Consider the following 12594-nt stretch of genomic DNA (forward strand, 5'->3'; position numbering starts at 1 on the left):
CATGAAAGTAGCAAAGCAGCATCAACTTCATCCTCACATGAGGATTTAGTGCCTAAAAGAGGAGCTACCTCAGTGATGTGGAGATGGTTTGGCTGACCAAAGATCAGACACGCAGCAAAACACATCAAATGCAAAAATGTGAAGGAGAACTATTACCGCGAAGGGTGGCAACACCACAAACATGTTCCACCACCTAAAGCTGAAACACGTAATCGAATACAACCAGGCTATGAAAACATGTGAGAAGGACATGGAAGCTGTGTTATTATGGGTGGATTTTTTGCCTCTACAACAGACGTGTGGTCACACATAAAGCGTGAGCGCAGCACAGCGCAGTTCTGCTGATTTTGGACGCATGCCAATTCATACTGGATGCGTCTCAAGAGCGTTGCACAGCGCAGGGCAGCACCCATGGCAGATGGATACCCAAGATCACAAGATCACAGGAGAACCACATGTTTCAACAGGAATCCACTCATGACAACGTACTTTCATGGTAATTAATTAGCATGTTAAGCTCATCTGGTCCTCTCCAAACTTCAGCACATTCAGCCCATGCCTTCTTTCTTTCTGTTGGCATCCTTATAGAAAGAATGTGTTGTGTCGTATAGAATTATGAAGTTTTTCACCTCCAAGATTAACTTTTTCTCCTCCAAAACGTCAGATTTCATCTTGATTTGACCTACTTACTATGTTTACATTTCAAGCCAGTGTAGTAGTGGTAAATGATTTGAAAAGTGGCTTCCATACTGTGTGCACAATAAAAATGCTGTTATTCAGAAGCAGCAACCACTTATAATATGTTGTTCCATTTTTTCCACATAGTATTGTAGATATTATCGCAAATTTCCTTTAAATATCGTGATATAATTTTGAGGCTTTATCGCCCACCCCTACTGGCAATTTAACAATTTATTCGTCAACAAACAGGAGCGTCGGCAGTGTCTGAAAGAATAGGGATGCATGATATTGGATTTTTGCCGATATCCGATATGCCGATATATGGAAACCCCTTTTGGCCGATACCGATACCGATAAACACAAGTTTGTTTGTTTTTTTTCACTGTAAAGAAAGCTAAGTCTATCCTGTACTGGAATGTATATGTTACTCTAATTGTGACGGTCTTATTTGTTTAAGAAACACACATAAAACAAGAAAAAAACATTTGATTTTACCATAAATAAGAAATGTATTATCTTTTCAAACTCAAGACATTCAGTATTAAAATACAGAAAAATAATTTCTTTAGATCACATGAACTTTAAATGTACAATGCATTTTTAAACATAACCAAGTTGCATTTGATTATTTAAGAGCTACTGTAACAACCTGGTGACAGACACAGAGCTCTGCAGTGTAAATAAATGAAGTGCTACATTTTATTTAAGGAGCTTATTTTTCAGATGGAAAATAATAATAATCCTAACTGAATAGCACCTTATCGGCTGTGCATATCAGCAGAAATTTTCATATCTGCCGATACCGATAAACATGTTTTAAGCTTTTATCAGCCAATACCGATATTGTGCCGATAATATCGTGCATCCCTATGAAAGAATCAGAATATGCAAATGTGGTAAGTATGGATGGGTATTGATAAAATTTTACTGATACCAATGCCAATGTAGATTTGGTTCTTGATTGGTTCCCTTATCAATTCCCTCCATGAATTTTCTGTGTCCAAAAAGTATGCTCTACAGGCTTTCTGTGTCAAGAACCTTTCTTTAGTGTACAAGTGAATGAATGAACGAATCAAATTTATTTTGGTTCACTTGCAACACTTGAAATAATTTACAAGCTCAAAGTGAAATTTCAGAATTTCCAAGAAAAAAAAGAAGAAGAAGTGAATAGAAAAAACATTATTAATTCTTGTTGTTGGGAATAATAATAAAAGCTAAGTGAATAATAACACAAAAAATGAATAGATACACAATTGGGCACTGGGTCTGGACGTCTCTGGACGTAAATAAACAGAAGTAAAAATCACGTCATGTGACGTCAACGACTGAAGTAGGCCATCTACTAGCCACCTAGTGTCTCAAAGTGGTTATAGCAATGCTTTGAGCTGTTTGGAGCCTTGAGCTTGCTGTAGTTATGCTGAAGTTTTATCTCCCCGACTGGTAAACATTTGCATGTTAGTATTTTGAAATGTGGAATTTTCAGTATTGTTTACAAAGAGTAACTGTGATGTTTCTGCGACGAAAGTTGAAATTTTGGTTTGAAATCAAAGTTAAATCTATGTCAGCATCCAGCCAGCACTATGTCATTTTTATGTTGTTTTTGTTACATTAAGAGATGTATAACATAAAAGTATTGAATAGAAATCTTCTCAAGTAAAACTTCAAGCAGAAAAACCTGAATGTGAGTTTTCTTGGGAAACTGTTATCCATATGATAAGCTAAGATAGCTGTGACAGAATAGTCCACAAAAAGGTGACAACTTTTTCCTCTTTTACTTTCTTTAATTCTGACATTTCAATGTTGTTGTTTTTTCCTCTAAGACGACGGTGAAGAAGTTAAGCAATAGCAGGTCGAGTGATCTCTGACACGCTGAAGACATGCCGTCTTACGGGTTGGACATTCTTATCTCAGAGTGACCTGGCAATCAAGTCATAAACTCCGCTGAAGTCGAGCTGTTTTTATCAGTGGCAAGTTTCAGTCTTCAAGGGACATTAACTGCAAAAAGCAACGCAGGAGATGATTTAACATAAATGATAACACTGATTATTCAGCAAAGCAACTTTAAACCTTATTGTTTCCTTTAGTCCAGGCATTGTCAACAGCACATGTAGCAGAGAAGCAGAGTGTCACAAAATTATGTAAAAAATTCTCTTATAAAGTGATTTGCTTCAATAGGCTGCCATTGAAGTGCATTAGCAAAGAGAAATGGTGCTATATCAGCCCATATTTATATTAATCTACATTAAAAATTCAACACATTGCTTACCCTTTTGGCTATCAGTACATCCTTCCCTTCTAAAATATTGAAGTTGGTCTCAAAGTTCCCATGCTTAAGCCTGTTTTCATTAACAACCACAAATGTATTGTAGATAAGGACGCATTTAGGACAAAAACTGAGTGTTTTCTGCTTTGAATGTCTGCACTCTGTTGTGGAAATGAGCCTGATAGTGCAGTTTCATTTGTCAAAGTCAGCCCTTCAACTTAAAGTCAAACTTTTTACGAGGACGTGCCCGTCACACTAATGCCGACCTCACTCTCTGCTGTATCTTTGTGAAAACACTGAGGTCATCCTGCCTTTTACAGCTGGGACACGGTGATTCCTTCTGACAGCCTCGTAACTCCTACTCACCATTAATACCAATTCCTAAACTAAAGAACTTCCAAAAAGTACAGCTTGAGCCCTGATCTGAGAGAAAAGTTTCTCTTTCCACTTCTTTTGCGGGCCAGTGCTCATCTTTTAGCGGCAATAATGACCCCTTGTCAAACTCGTCCCCTGTCCCGATTACACACGAGAAGGGTTGCATGAGGATCACAGGAGGGGAGGATAGTGTTGTTTACCAGAAACGTCTCCTCCTCCCACTTTCTCCCTCTTCCTCTGAGTGCTCTCCATCAGAGACATCTCAGCAGGGGGGCATCCTCCTTTTCCAGGCTGAATGCACTTGCTACAGTAAACACCATCTTCATGGGAGGATGAGCAGACAGACACAAATCGCTGCGTCGATGTGATGTGCAAGCAGAGGGGGGGTGAAGGGTGATCTTTTTTCAACTGCAGCCAACTTTGTGAGAAGAATTAGAGCTAAACTGACAAAAAAGTGGATTTAAACAGTGGGGTAAATTTAGACATGAAGATCAATGATGAACAATCAATATTTCATTCCTATATAGAGGCTTAAACTGGCCAATAATACAGCAGACTGTGTAATTAATAAACAAGCCCAGTGGGCCCAGTGGAACAAGGTAACTATAAACGTGAACGCTGGCAACAATGCAATTTCTGAAGCTAAAACTTATCATCACTTACACACAAGTGCAACTTTTTCTGCCAGACATATCATCATCATCAGCTAGGCACCGCCCTGTTGTGGCTGCCTGTTACCGCAGCTCTCTCTTCTTTGTCCGTTTCTTGTAATTTTTTCTTCTCTTTTTCGTCATCTTTGCATTTGGAGTGGATCATTACTTTATAAGATTCATTTATTGGTCATGGACACCAAACTGGTCTTGACTTCAGAGATATTGTGTTTGTCTGGAGATCCTACATGTAACCATGGCTGGATTGTTTACATGTGAAATCAGCTGTTAGCAGCCTGTAGCATGTCAATGCTAACTGATGCAAGGCCTGATGTTTTCCACAAGGTGAGGAGAAGGGGGCAAGGACAACGTGCTGGTACTCCCACGTGAGCTAAGAGGTGACGACAACGTCCATCCATCATTATTGGGAACGTAAGATCTATCTTCACTAAGTTGGACAAGCTAGCTGTGCTAACCCAGCAACAGAGGGAATACCATAAGGCAGAGTAGCATCATGCTATTCACAGACATGGCTAACGGAGCTAACACCAGACACCAACACCACATTGGAAGAACTTCACCTGCTGTGAGCAGACAGGATCCAGGAGACAGAGACTGAACAGACTGCTGAAGAAGCTCAGTCCTGGACCCTGTGGAGGTGGAGGCTGGCTGAACTGGACAATGACGGACAAGATGTCATCATCTATTTTCTTATGGACTTTTTTGCACAATACACTTTTTTACTTTTGTTTTCTTAATTGCTGCTGTGACTCCTGAATGTCCACTCGGGAAAAATAAAGTGTTTTCTATTCTATTTCTACTCTAGTCTATCATCTCATGCAAAACCAAAACACGAGAAGCACATGCTACAATACACATGTTGTTAAGTAAATATTAGAAAAAAAGTCGAGACCAGGCATGTCCAAAGCCAGGCCTGGGGCTACCCCAGCTTTTATCTTACAATGTCTTAATAATGGCACTAAAATGAACCATGTTCCACATTATATGTACATTTAATTTTCTGTCAAGAGCACAAACAAAACCAAAGGCTACCTAGTTACGGCTAACAAAACTACATTTGGACTGTGCAAAGACCACTTATATAAAGTAAAAGTTCTGTGCATTCTGCAGAAACTCAAGAACTTTTACGGCTGACGTGTTAAAATGAATGTATTCATTATGATGTGAAAATTTGGGAGTTCAAAAAAACACACATCAGAGGATGCACAAGACAAGATTAAACTCATGAAATGGTGCAGAAAAAATAGTTCAGCATGCAGAATCAGAAATTTTGGGGGGCAAAAATGTCTGCAGGTCAAAATAGTCTGAATTTGGAAAGCAATCATGATCAAATCCAGAGCTCGAACCTGCTGTAAACTGACCACTTATCATCTGGTATCAAGTAGAGCTGAAAGATTTTGGAAAATAATCTTCTTCCAAATTTTTTGGACTCATATTGCGGATGCGATTTAGCATGCAGTTTTTTTGGGGGGTGGGACATTTATCTTCTGCATTATTTACTTGACAGAAGCACTAACTCATTCTATAGTATGACCAACACAAAAAAGGATACCGTCAACATATACACAAGTCTTTCCCGCACTTAATTGAAAAATAGAAAGGAACACTGTGACATTTTGCTGAGCTCCAGTTGTTAGTGAGAGCCACAAACCATAGGGGATGCGTACCCAATTAGGTACTTTTATTGGTACTGACCAAATCTGTCAAAAGTACCGGGTGCTGATTCACTCGGAATCAAAAGGTACCATATTTAGGCTCCTTAATGCATCCTTGTGACTGTGAGGGAGTGGAAGTGTAGTTGATTTTCCATGCTGTACATAAACACAACATTATAAGGTTATATATTTAAGAATCAATATATTGAATTGAAAAAAATACATTTTTTATTAAACAAACTGATATTTTCTACCACATTAACACACAAAAGTGCCGGGTACCAATGAGTACCGATACCGATTGCCAGGTACTGGGTATTGGTACCGTATTGTTTAAAATGTGAAAGGTATCCATCCCTACAAACCATACAGAATAAAGTGAATAAGGGGTATGGCTCTGCCAGCTACAGTCATTCTACTGTGGATCTCTGTAGCTCTCACGGTTTTTGCCAAAAAAAACTGCATATTGACTTCTGCAAGTCTTGAGAAAGAACGAGTAAAAGTTACTCTACTCTCTACTCTCCAGGTCTGAGAACATAAAACTTTTTTTTTTTGTTAATTGCAGCCTTTGCGATTTGAAAATGGCATTCTATCATATTGGGATGTCTATCTCAATTCGATTAATTGTTCAGCCCTAGTACCAAGAGACAACTAAGGAACAGGTGAGGTTTGATTTCATGAGTCTGTTATGATGGAACAAGGATGTTTGACCAGAATTAGGGTGAATTCCAATTCCTCCCTTAACCCTCAATCTTAACCCTCATTCTCAACTCTCAATCTCAAACCAAGTGTTAAGGGCTATTTCGTGCCTTACAAATGGGACACTCCTTAAAGTGATACTCCGGGATGGAACAAGTTGGGTCCTATCACAAGGTTTAGGGCAGAAATTACCCCTACAGCAGTGTTTTTGTGCAGCAGAAGCCCAGGGCGCTCGCACCAAAGACCCCCTCCCTGCTCCTCTGCCGGTTTCCTCTGCACTCAGACGGGGCCATATTTTACTTGACCAAAAACACAAATAAACGGACTCAAATTTTCAGCGCATTACTTTCACACAAAAACACCACTAAATAAGGCTTTAGTTCTCATCGTGTCGTAAAACGGCTCTACCTCCGCTGCAGAGCCACAGCTGGCTATGAGGCGCTCGCCGCTTAGTGTATAAGTCCGCACGCGCGGCGTGCCAGATATAAACAAATGCAGGTAGTCTGCCAGGACGAAGAGACACGATGAAAACTAGAGCCTTATTTAGTGGTGTTTTTGTGTGAAAGTAAGGCGCTGAAAATTCTCTAAATAAAGCGTGAATGTAGACCAATATCAGATTTTTTCGGTGGGAGTCCGTTTATTTGTGTTTTTGGTCAAGTAAAATATGGCCCCGTCTGAGTGCAGAGGAAACCAGCAGAGGAGCAGGGAGGGGGTGTTTGGTACCAGCGCTCTGGGCTTCTGCTGCACAAAAACTCTGCTGTAGGGGTAATTTCTGCCCTAAACCTAGTGATAGGACCCAACTTGTTCCATCCTGGAGTATCACTTTAAATGCAGTTATGTCTTCAGATTGTGGGGGCAGTACTCTGCCCAAGCTGCATTCAGTCTGCCAATTTAAACAAAAATAAAGAAGAAGAAGTGTTGTCTCTGTAGTCCCAGAAAATGACATAGGGACAACATTGTTTATTATTTTTCATATTAGCAATGTTAACCCTGTCAGCTTCATCATGAGCCAGAAACAGCTATCACCGACGGGTCTGCAGGTTTTTTTTGTAGACAGAGACAAAAGACCGCTCTGTTTATCTTAGTAACATTAGCTAAATACAGTAGAATATACATCAATCCTCCGTTGCTATACAGTGTGCAGGGCCCATTCATATTCTATGTGTGTTTGTCTGTTTCGTCCGTTGGCCCGTAATCGTTAGATGTGCTGTATTTTCAAGCAAAATACGGATGAAATGTTCCATCCATTTCAGCTACAGTAACTTAAATTTATGAATGAAGCTGTGCATTGGAACCGGGACCGCCAGTCCGGCTAGCAAACATCGTCAAATAAAATGAACGTTATGCAACAATGAGGTCAATAATCCGTGAAGAGGGCTTAACCCTTACTCCCAAAGGTGGTGCCAGAAAATCTCAATTTGAGGGGGCCGTACAGCCCTCAAACTAGTCTCTTAACATTCTGAGAATCGAGACCGCACTGGCACTTTGCGGGATCGCGCATTTTTGAGATTGAGGGTTAAGAGAGGAATTGGAACTCACCCTTAGTGATGAGAAACCACTGCAAGAAATACTTAATGAATAGAGCATTCATTTTACTTTCATAATCCAACCTATGGCACCTTTTCCTGCATGTCTCCCCCACTCCTGCTTTGTTTCCTGACTTATTCACCATCCTGTTCTTTCTGTCACAAAAAGCCTGAGAGAGAATAATTTCAAAAAGAAAAAAAAGATTACCACACTATGCAATGATTCGCTGCAGTGTTATGCTGTGGACACTGTAACTATGAGGTAATTTTACTAAATACAGCTTCAAGTTCCCACCCTTAAGGCTGTTCAGTCATGCCTAAACACTCATCATACATTTCTTCTTCTTGCTAGCTTCTGTTTTGTCACACACTCCACAGAGGGGCACTGCATGACGTTGTTTAAAATCTGCTCATGAAATCGCACCTAAAATTAATGATCTGTATCCTATGGGCTTGAATCTTCAAAGATCAAACAGCATCCTCATCTGTGAAACCACAACTTTATTTCCCCAGCCGTGGAACAGGCTGCACCCTTGCTTAAATAAATATACGTCATTAATTTACATTCAACTTGTGGCTACGTCCAAAGAGCCCACCTTTTCCATTATGGATAACACCCCACTCCTGCTGCCTCTCCATGTCTGTCAGGTTGTGCGATTCGATTCGTGAGCATGTTGCATTACTCCCTTCCCTTTAACCTCCCCCCAGGCTGTTGATTGCAACAGAGCACTTGGTGAGCCCCCTCAGTCAGAGTCGGGGAGAAAGCTGGGGGCCTGCAGCACCGGCTTGAAACAGCCATGGGTGAGTGCAGGTGCAAAAAGCCTTCTGTGCAGAAGTGTGTCAGCTCCTGTTGATCTTCTGACACAACAAGGGCAGGAATCAATGTTTGATAGGTCATGCACGGCGTTCTTTTAGAAATGTGTCATTCAGGATAGTTTTGAATTGTAGTCTCTACATCGCATGCATTTGACAGTCTGTGAGAAAGGAATGCTTGACTCCCCCGCGCTCATCATTCAGGGAATGCAGAAAAACCACCTTGAAGTGCTGGATTGCAGGGCAGGTGAGTCAAGTGGAGTAACCACAATCTGTTACCGCACACACATAACAATAACATGTTGAAACCGTAAAGCAAAGTAGGTGTGTGTGTGAGAGATACTGAAACTTGAGCTGCATACCTTCACTCACGGAAGTTGACCGTTGACCTGCTGTAAATCATGTCCTCACCTGACGAGCTCAGACTGTGATAGTACCTCATACAGCCTACAAATCCCACTGAGTGCTCTGCATGCCGCTCCGTCTGAACAGGCGTGATGGTGAGCAGTGGCAGGGCACAGGAGGCACAAGTTAACACTCAAGCCGAGGAAAATAAACTCTCGAGGCTGGTAGCTGGGGAAATTCCAGGAGAAGAATGTGTTGAAGTAATCTGGCCTGAAGGTAATGGAATCTCTTTTTACGTCGCTGGAGTGGCCCACAGGGGGACCTGGGCCATGAATTTCCCCACTGAGCTCCTATTGACCCCCCTCTCACTGAGCAATGGCACCTTGTCTCCTCCAAGCACCAAATGTGCGCCTTGCACAGCACGACAGACACTCACGGCAGTTTTTATATTTCATCTTAAGTGAGTCAAAAAGCCATTAGTACACCTGTGCTGTAGAATAACCTGATCACAGGTTTGTTTTGTGTCATTAGTTTGAGGTAATCTCAGTTTGCCTCAAGGTCCTTTGTTATATTGTTTCATTGAGCTTCAGGTGTCCTTGGGAAAAAAGTCTTAGCTGTATACTGCGATGTGTAAAGACATCAAGAAAAATAGAAAAATTGATCTCTCTGTCCTTGTTTCTGCATGCAGGTTGGGGAACTATTTGAATAATCTTCAAATAGTAAGCAGTGCTTATTCAAACAGTATTTTTATGTCTTAAATCCCCATCCCTTGTAGAAATAGTCCAAAATCCACCTTGTAAATATCTAAAAAATGATAAATTTTGCATTGTTTAATAAAGAATTACCAAAATGCAACTGGATGCTGTGTAGCTTTCAGCAAGGCTACATTACTGTGACAACAAATCTCTGTATATGTGGAAAATATTGATAATCTCCCTCTGATCCTCTTCTCAATAACATGGCAGGTGGACTTGACCCTTAACCAGGCAGGAACTGTATCTGGAAACTTCTACATACACTATAAAATAAAAAATATTGTAAATGAAAATTATTAATAATTATAATAATAATGATAAATCAAAAGTAATCTTGTTATGTCCTCCAAGAAAACAAGAGTGGTCATTTTTAACTCTAATTCTCAACTTTTATGAGTGCCCTTTGAAAAGCTACAAGCTGAATATTTGGTATAAATTTTAGGGATGTCCAGATAAAACGTTTTTGACTTGTAATCGAATTTTTCATGACATGTTTGCCGATACCGTTTTGGTACCTACATTTTTAGACCATTAAAAATAATACCACTAGAATTACATACATACCCTTTGTTATTTTGCTTTGTAAAATAAACTGTATTGCAACAAACTCGCTCTCTCAACCAGGTCATAACAAAAAACTAAATCATAATAATAATAAAAAATAACAACAATAATAAGTAAGCAACATGAATCCTGAATAGTTCAAATAAAGAGTTATGATACAACACAACTTTACAAAAAAAAAAAGAAGAAAAAAAACAGTCCATAGATAAAGAAGAAAACCTTCAAATGTGCTGGTGCTAGATTCTGCGCACAAAAATACTGACCAAGAAAGTGCAGAGTACAGGGAGATTTAAAGCAGCCATAAAGCATGATGGTGCTGAAAACACGTGAAAACTGGATGGGCCCTGATCACGTCATGAAATCCGATGCTATCCAATCCCCCCAAAATAGCCATATCGGGCACCGATACCAATTAGTGAATCGGATCAGGGCATCACTAATAAATTTCCTTACATTAGTTTTGTCGTCAAAAAAGTTGGAATGACTTTCGAATTTGAAAATACCGATCACAGTTTTCTGGCCGATAACCGATCACCAATCTTTAAAAAGCCTGACCTGCCAATACCTACTCTTATTTTTTATTTTTTATAACTGACAGCATAAACCTTCAGTGTTCCAATCTTATTTTATTGAAAATCATTGAACAATACCTGTGAGGCTGTGAAACAAGAAAATCTAAATGTTTTAACTTCAAAAACCTATAAAGTGTCCTGAGTTTTAAGTCTCAGACCAAAAAGCAACAATAGCTGGCTGTCAGACCTTACCGGTGGTATATAGGATCAGTTTCACATGTAAGATTGGACTGATTACCTGACACTGATGACCAATCCTCCAAAATTTAGGAAATCGGCACCAATCTATCAGTGCATGTCTACTTTTTATGAGTGTTGACATTTAATACACTTATATTTTTGATAACTATTTTAGTTTTTTTCTCTTTCTCAACACTGCTATATTTTGTCCTGGATCACCAAGTGAAGTTAGAGACCACTTACTAGAAAAAAAAAACACCTTCTCTGACTTTAAGTGGTTTAACGTTGACTTTTCAAGGTCTCTGGTGTCCATACAAGCTTTCAGGCAATGGTACAGACAATACACTTTGTTGTTTACACTGTCAGAGACACATTTCCCAAATATTTCAACTGATGGACATAACAATACAACTTCAACAACCATGAAAATAATGTGACTATTCCTAGAGCCAAAGAGGCAGGTGGCTCTACTGTAAATAACTTGTTGAGATGTCAGTAAACAAACATGAAAAACAAAAGAAAAGATGACAAAACACCTGGTAAAAGCTTCCACCAGCTCCCTGCCCTTACCTTGAACTCCACAGACAGATGCGGCGTGTACTCCAGCGTCCACAGGGCTCGAACCAGCGACGCCAGCTGCTCAGTCACCTCTCCCCTGTTGGTCTGGAGCTCGTCGCCCCTCACAGCCTCCCCATTCACCCTCCTGTGGCTCACTATATCCGACTTGTACTGCTCCAGCCCGAGGTACTCCGCCAGCAGGTCCGTGTTGCTGAGGCACTGAACCACGGCGTTCATGAAGCAGGTGTTGCCGTGGTTCTTCAGCCCCAGCACGCCTGGGGTCTTGTCGCCGTAGCACCATGACAGCCTATCTTTCACCGAGCCGTGAGAGGAGGACACCGTGGAGCTCTTCTTCACGGTGCCCTCCCTGCAGACCTGTGGACAGTCGTCTTTGAACCCCCCTGAAGCGCTCTGCCCGAAGCCGCCATCGTCGTCCTCCGGGTCTGGCGGCTCCGCGTCCCCAAAGTGCGCCAAAGTGCCCAAAGTTTTAAGGATCCTTCCCATGAAATTCCCGAAAGATCGCAGCGATTTCCTCCTGATAAACCTCCCCGTTTTGTATTTCTTCTCCTTCCGCTTTGTCGTTTTGGGTTTCATGGCGTTTCTTACCTTGTTTTCCTTGCGGGGATCCATGGCTGGCAAAGGACCGAGAGAAAATGAAACAGGCAGTGGAGTCGCACCTGTCTGCCAGGCTGTCTACCCCTCCTCCTCCTCCTGTCTCTTTCCCTCCACAAACCTCACCGCTGAGAGGGCACCGACTCGGTGCCGGTAAGGCACATAATCACTGATAATATTCCCTCGACATCGTTGCAATTCCCAGAACCGAGTGGTCTCCAGTCACGCTCTCTCCAAGAACTACAGATGAGCCGCTTCCCTCCCTCCACATTGCAGCCTCAGTTACACTTCCTCATCGATGGATCCAGCGCTGGATCGTGTGCTG

The 12594-nt window shown here is 41.1% G+C and overlaps 1 protein-coding gene across 2 annotated transcripts in view; it reads right to left on the reverse strand.

Annotated features, from left to right (window-relative positions):
* Positions 1-12594, reverse strand: part of usp43a (ubiquitin specific peptidase 43a) — a 225343-nt gene extending 212749 nt beyond the window's left edge. For both annotated transcript variants that reach the window (XM_074689798.1, XM_074689791.1), the window contains exon 1: positions 11670-12594. In XM_074689798.1, the coding sequence (XP_074545899.1) occupies positions 11670-12287 (618 nt within the window). In that variant the 5' untranslated portion in view covers positions 12288-12594. The remainder of the gene's footprint in view (positions 1-11669) is intronic.

Source organism: Halichoeres trimaculatus, unplaced genomic scaffold, assembly GCF_033239565.1.
Source record: "Halichoeres trimaculatus isolate MK-OKI-2021-1 unplaced genomic scaffold, fHalTri1.1 fHalTri1_scaffold_2, whole genome shotgun sequence".
In the NCBI taxonomy this organism is placed as follows: Eukaryota; Metazoa; Chordata; class Actinopteri; order Labriformes; family Labridae; genus Halichoeres; species Halichoeres trimaculatus.